Source organism: Montipora foliosa, chromosome 1 (assembly GCF_036669935.1).
Source record: "Montipora foliosa isolate CH-2021 chromosome 1, ASM3666993v2, whole genome shotgun sequence".
In the NCBI taxonomy this organism is placed as follows: Eukaryota; Metazoa; Cnidaria; class Anthozoa; order Scleractinia; family Acroporidae; genus Montipora; species Montipora foliosa.
In genome coordinates this window covers 68447688-68455068 of record NC_090869.1, presented here as the reverse complement: position 1 = coordinate 68455068, position 7381 = coordinate 68447688, and the positions used below count along the sequence as shown (strand labels likewise).

Below are 7381 nucleotides of genomic sequence, written 5' to 3'. Positions count from 1 at the left end.
TAAGATCAAAGAAATCATCATCGGATTGAATATCATTCGAGAAAGTGGGAGAACAGTTTTCTTCTTTTAAACTGGTCGTGTTAAAGGGCATGTAATTCTTTTTACGACAAAGATCATTGCCGTGAACTAAAAGGCGCATGATCCTGGATCTCGTAGAATGGGTTATCAGGCCACTTAAGAGTTAAAAACAAGACACAAGGGTAAAATTATTTTCTTCCGAATTTTAATCGAAGTTTGAGTTATACGTGCTGAAAAACACGGCTGTCTCAAGGTGGTCAGCAAACTCATTGTTCATCTAGCAGGTTGAGGGAAGTGTGCGTTGATAGGGGGAAGGGGGGGGGGGGGGGATAAAAAGGTAAAGTTTCTGTTACGAGCCTAGAAGGCCCATCAGGCCGGAGCGTATCTCCGGTTTCCGTAGCATGAAGCGACTAGGAGTATTTCTACTCCCCCCTGGATGGGATGCGAGTACATCGCAGGGTTACCCCAGCATTTTCGCTGGTACCCATTTATACACCTGGGTGTCCAAGAACACAACACAATGTCCCCGGCCAGGAACCGAACCCGGATACCTCGATCCGGAGTCGAGCACTCTAACCATGAGGCCACCGCGCCTCCCACGGGGACGAGGATGGGGGGGGGGGGGGGGACACCCATATAAAGGGACAGGGGTGCTCGTCGGGAATATTGAAAAGAACCCCTTAAGAGGTACCAAATTATCGGTTTTAATTAGACAAAATTAAAAATTAGTTATAAATACTTTTGTCCTTTGGCCATTTCAATTTCAACAGGAAAAGAAAACAAACAGCGGTTACAAACATTTTCATTTTATACTTGACGTTTCGTATGTTGCAGCATACATCATCAGAAGTGACGGTTAAAAACTGTTACACAGAATTTTAAAAACTAGAGCGAGGAACTGGTGACTAGTTAAAAAGTGTGATAACAAAATCGTAACTTCCGGTAGTCGATTCTTCCGGAAGAAATTAATAAAGAAAAAGCTTCTCACTACCAATGTTTTCATTGAGAGAGGGTTTTAAGTCACTGATTAATAGCGTTTCTTTAATTTTACATTGCATGTCGGACTTCCCAGTTGCGAGGATTTCAAAATGGTCCCATTTGATGTTATGACCGGTAGAAATTGTATGGTCTGCAACAGCAGAGGCGTGGCCGACTTGTGTAAGAGCTTTGAAATGCTCGGACTTCCTGTCATGCAAAACAAAAAGAAGATTGCATGACAGGAAGTCCGAGCATTTCAAAGCTCTTACACAAGTCGGCCACGCCTCTGCTGTTGCAGACCATACAATTTCTACCGGTCATAACATCAAATGGGACCATTTTGAAATCCTCGCAACTGGGAAGTCCGACATGCAATGTAAAATTAAAGAAACGCTATTAATCAGTGACTTAAAACCCTCTCTCAATGAAAACATTGGTAGTGAGAAGCTTTTTCTTTATTAATTTCTTCCGGAAGAATCGACTACCGGAAGTTACGATTTTGTTATCACACTTTTTAACTAGTCACCAGTTCCTCGCTCTAGTTTTTAAAATTCTGTGTAACAGTTTTTAACCGTCACTTCTGATGATGTATGCTGCAACATACGAAACGTCAAGTATAAAATGAAAATGTTTGTAACCGCTGTTTGTTTTCTTTTCCTGTAAAAATTAGTTAATTGTCAAATGTCTCCTGTCATAATTTTTCGGCTCAACACCCTAAAATGTATCGCGCTAAGGCTCCCAAAACCGCTTTTTTAACCCCTAAAAGGTATGACAAGCATCCCCGTCCTTTTCATATGGGAGCCCTCCCCCTGGGGAGGGGGGGGGGGGTGATTAAGATTTCTTCGACGCCATCTGTCTATGTTATGTTGCTATGTTGAAAAGAACCCTCCATCTCGACCAAAACATGCATTTAGGCAATTTGGCCGTTAAAAGGCTCGAAGATGCTTGAATATCCGTCAGTTTTCTTTATATTACGATCTCCCCGGTTTACACTGGTTAAAACTCTTTGGCCAATCCTTCGTACACCAAACATTACCAACAGTAATTGTCATCAATCGTGATGTGTAATGATGGCCTTTCCCTTTCTTTGGAACTCATATCAAATTGCTTTCAGTGAGCGTCAGAAGGCATTTCAGTTCCTCTTGTGATTAAGCCGGGCAGAGCGAGCGCGTTTCCAATCAAAACCCCTGAAACTAATTCGGGTAGTGCGGATTAACATTTTCGTTTTGCATTCTACGAACCTCAGCCCGAAAAAATCGAAGCGATAGCAAAACGTCGATGATAACAGTCGCTGGAAAGTTATACCAGGCCAGAGGTTGGATAATAACATTTAAAAGACTTACCAGTCTTGTTATTTATCCTCATGATCTTATCCATCACGGCATAGTCCTTATTATTCTCGCTGGCAGTGGCACGTGCCATCAGAAAAAAACCGAAAAGGCAATGAAGAGAAAACGGTAGTTTACTCTTGCTTTGCATGTCTGCCGCGTTTCGTAAATTCAAACTAACTTCGCAGAGCCCTTCTAGTAAACTGTAAAACCGTTTCAGAATCGAAACCAATATTGACTTATACCATTGAGTGGCGTTGTTGGGTTCAATTGTCAAGGCACTGTTCAGCTTTGATTGGGTCCAGTGGGTGGATGGTTTCCTGTGCGAGTATCCGCAAGAGACCACGAGACGATTGTCAGGAAATCCCAAGAAACTAAAAAAAACAAAAACAGGGATAGAGAAAATGCGCTACCTATTTAGGGAGAAAGAACGCGTCGAATCTTAACTGGATTTCTCATTCTTTTCATATATATTCCTAAATGGATGATAAAGAAAGAAAGAATGTTGGAATTTGAGATTCAATATCGCCTCTTCTTCCTTAGATGCTGATAAGAGTGATGTAAAGTAATATGTGTCAGTACCTCATATTTTGTTTAATACTTATGTCTTAATGCGCAGACACAAATTAACCTCGACAGAAAGATATCCAACGATGATTGAAGCTCTGCAATGAATGAGTTGCCAGTAATCGGATCCCTGGTTTATACACAAAGGGTTGTGGGATCGCCAGGAGGCAAACATTGCAAATCGCTGTGAGAAAATGTATGCCGGAAACTTTCAATTGACTGGTGCATTTTAGTGAAATGGTGTCAAAATACTACAAAATTAGGAATGAATCTGGAGAAAATAACACAATAAAGCCTTTCCAGTTGTATTTACGTAAGGATTTTGGCCTATTTCTGAACTCAGCAATTCAAATTATATTGGAAATACGCCTAGTGGCGATCATTGACATCATTGTGCTGTGTGGGGTTGTGACAAGGATCGAAGGTACCCAGACAAGCAGAAGATTCTTCCTCACGTTGGAGTATAAATATTTTACTCGCCCAGGAATAACAATGATGTTTTGTCGTGGGCTAGAGCTATTAATCGTAACCAATTCAAGGTTTCGAGATATCGATACTTGTAGATTGGTAGTTTGACAAAAGAAAAGGTTTATTTAACAGCTGAGGCATATGAATTCCCAGTGTTGTCTAAATCATCTATCGAAACAGAGAATGCTGTATTCTCTGGAACAGGAACAATAAAACAACTACCTCGAGGCAGAAGTAGATTGAAATGGTTTCCTTGAGAAGAATCATCATATTACACTTAAGTGATTGGACTCTCACAGAATTTGTGAAAAATACTAGGGGCTCCGCAAAAACCGTTAGAACTTAACGTATGGATTTCCTCATGTTTCTCATCGCTCATTTCATCCCCCCAAAGAGCAATAACTCTGCATGTCAGGAGCCCATGAGTAGGAGCTTGCCTCCCCCATGCAAGCTCTGTGAGTCAACCTTTGCCTGTATCTTTCTATTTTTAGAACGCCACGAGTTGTTTGGCACTGCACGCACTGTTAAAATGGCCAATCAGAATAAAGTCATTGTCTAACAAAGACAAAAAAAGGAAAAACAATGTACGCAAATTGTGCGAATTGATGTAAATTGATGTAAATGCTGTAAATGTGAGTCTCCTGCTAAAGGGTTGGTTCTAAAAATAGAAAGATACGGGCAAAGGTTGACTCGAGGTTATAGTGCATATGGAGGCTCCTACTCATGGGCTCCTGCTCTGTAAAAACAATTTCCATCTCCTCTGACAACTTCTCTCCTTTGAGGAGGTAAATTTCCAGAAGCCATAATTCTTTTATGCAAGACGTAACTAATAAGAAAACAGCCTAAGCACACAACTGAAAAGGGTTTATTGTGTTATTTCCACCAGATTTATACCTAATTTTGTAATAATACGAGGCCATGACAAGATATCAATTTCACAATAAACCTTAATTACGCGAGCAAGGTTAATCCGAGTAAATTTTACGTCGTATTTCACGGTTATTCAAACAAAAACTTACACTTGCTGCGTATCAACATTGCCCAAATCAATCTCGGATCCTGAAAACTGTGCCGAAAAAAGCATTGATGTCTCTCCAAAATCGTCTTTTGGACGTCGAAAATTTTAAAGTTTCCGCCATTTACATTCTCAGAGCGAATTGCAATGTTTGCCCCCTGGCGATCCCAGAACCCTTGCGAATAAACAGGGATCCGATTATACTGGCAACTCATTCATTGCGACCTCAGTGCAACCTTGTCCCCAGGGTATCTCTTCTTCCCTCCCGCCCTGAGGAAGGGAGGCAGAGAGGCCCTGGGGACAAGGTTGGCTTCGGTGGCGAACAGCTGGTTTAAACTCTCTGTTGAACGGCATGCTTTGCGCGCGTTTGTTTGTGTTTTTATTCTGCTTGATGAAGCCACCCGGGATAAAATCTGCTAAGTGACAATTTGAGTCCTTTCCTACAAGCGAACGAAAGAGAAGTTGGCTTGAAGAATAGAAATGTATATTTCAAATAAATAAGACAAAGCGCGGCTCTAATAACACTAATCAAAGATAATCGGATTTCCTCAACAGACATCGATAAAGTACATATTTATTGTCTTCGATTCCTCGTTCTTGCAAAAAGGGCTGGATGTTCCTTTTTTTTTTTTACAAAAATATGAAAAAGAAATACTATTATTTTGTTCGATACCCAACAGTTTGTGGCGATCAGTTGTTCATAAAGACTCTGCTGCAACCGTTGTAATCGAGTCACGTACACATTTTGGTCAATACCAGGAACGTTTGACCCCGACATAAGCTTTATAAAACACAAAATTATTTCAGCCATGGGTTGTCTGATATAAGATCAAGATTTCCGAAGAACTTTCGAAAATATTAAAGAGAAAAAAAAATCAAACAGAGGGGGAATCAGTACATAAAATGACTTCAGCAAATGAAACTCGAACTCCAGTGATTCCAAACTGACTTCCGTGCACGTGGTTCAGGTCTCTGAGGTCATTCAGAAATATCTGCAAGTTGCCATCGTCACTTCATCACTATCCAACTGCTCAGTTATCTTGAGTTATCCACCGTGGTGTTTTTCATCGTTGACATGGCGAATTCGCGGTCGATATATCAATAACGATTAAATCAGAAAAAAACTACCGATTAGCAATAACAAACACATTAAAGGCAAAAGGAATAGTAACACTATTAATGTAGTACTAATCCAGCATTAAATTGGAAAAATATTCCTCCGATTGCGATGGATTCAATACAAGATCTAGATAGAGCCATACGACAGTCAATTGAGTTTCCGTTGTCCAGGAAACGTGAGTCGAGGCGCGCTCTGCATGCCGTCCGACAGAGAGTCTTGAAAGCAAATCAGGGGATTTTAGCATCACGTCAGTTTTTGGATAAAAGTGTACTGAAAAAAGTAGGTTGTTCTGTAGGTACCGGAGCACAGTATACGTCATCACATTCTTTTGAGGTGCATGATTAAGGTAAATTCGTGAGACAATAAGTCTTGCACAGCGTTGGATCAGAGAAGATCGTGATCAGTCAAAATTGATTTTGAAATATTTATGAAAGCCAAGTAGACTATTGCACTACTGATAAAACAATGCGAAGTGTATTTGTTTTACACACAGTGCCTAATGTGCTCAGCCTTTGGCGGCTAAGAGGGTCAGGTGGCTCTGGGGACGAGAATGCCTCACTTCCACGGGCATACGAGAGCACACTTTCCGCAGGTCCACACTTCCTCAAGTACTCAGGTCCACACGTCCGCACGTCGACAGGTCCACAGTCCACAATGTTCTCATTCCAATCTTTCAGAAACATGTGGAATTATTTACATAAGATCGCTGAAACGATGAGTGCAACAACAGATTCAAGCCAATAAATCTGAGTCTAGAGCTTACACCAGGCATATCGAATCGAGCAGCGTGAGTTTTCTCATGAACGCAAAAGGTACCAAAGCCACGAAAATTCCTGGGTTTCTTTTGTACATGGTGCTACGGCTGAGTTAAAGATCATAGACACTTAATTATATTGTGACTCGATTCCAAGAAGAGGAGCCGGAGCAACGTACCCATCATTGATGTTCATGTACCACTGGGTATATCAAACCCACTTTTCTGATCACTGCACCATTTTGGTTAGATTTCTCATTTATGCAAATACTAGGGTTGATTCTTGTAAATCAGAAAATAACTGAAATACGATGTTTTGCAATGATTTAGCTCGATTTCAACTTCATGATTTTATTTACATTGTTTATTTTAATATTTGCATTACAGTATATTCAAGTAAGAAGTTTGGAAATGTATAAATCCGAGTGAATAGTGAGCAAACGTTTTTGATTTTGAAGGTAAGCCATAAATTGTGTTTTTGACATGACGTTGAAGTATTTTATCGCCGATACTGGATCAGCCCGTTACTATTTCCATTCTATTTTCTATTTTCCATTCTATTTTCCGAGTGGGGGAAGTTGAGACAAAACGAATTTTTTAAGCCTAATAATTCATTTAAGAATAAGGTTGTATGCAGTTTCTGTTGCGTTTAAGCCACGGTGTTGCATGGGATATGAGAAACTGCACAGTGTAAAACGCCTTGAAGATGCAGGGGCGGATCTAGGGGGGGGGGGGGGAGGGGGAGGGGATAGAGATCTTTTCTTGTTTTTCCCTGTAGAAGGAAAGTTCAATGACCTACTAATTAAGTAATGCACCATTCCATTGCCGTTATGAACATGCATTTTGTCCTTATTTTTGAAAAAGATGACCATATCGTCATTGAGGTGGAATAAGAGGTCCTTATTCAGTGACCTCCTGTTTCATTCAGTAACCGCAAAAAATTAAGGAAAATAATAAATTATCAAGGAATCGTTATCCGTCTAGTGTAAAGACGGGATGAACTATATGAGACGCATAATTCGTCTGGGACGAACTTGGGCAAACATTTTTTCTGCGTCTGTTAAATTCGTTTAGTATAAAGACGGGCACAAGACTCATAATGCGTCTAGACAAACTTTCCAGTTTAGCGCGTC

The 7381-nt window shown here is 40.5% G+C and overlaps 1 protein-coding gene across 1 annotated transcript in view; it reads right to left on the bottom strand.

Annotated features, from left to right (window-relative positions):
• The window catches only part of LOC138006583 (uncharacterized), a 24196-nt gene extending 19738 nt beyond the window's left edge, over positions 1 to 4458 (bottom strand). The window contains exons 1-2 of the mRNA XM_068853006.1: positions 4379 to 4458; positions 2340 to 2698 (exon numbers count right to left, since the gene is read on the bottom strand). Of these exons, the coding sequence (XP_068709107.1) occupies positions 2340 to 2698; positions 4379 to 4443 (424 nt within the window). The 5' untranslated portion in view covers positions 4444 to 4458. The remainder of the gene's footprint in view (positions 1 to 2339; positions 2699 to 4378) is intronic.
• Between the last annotated feature and the right edge of the window lie 2923 nt (positions 4459 to 7381).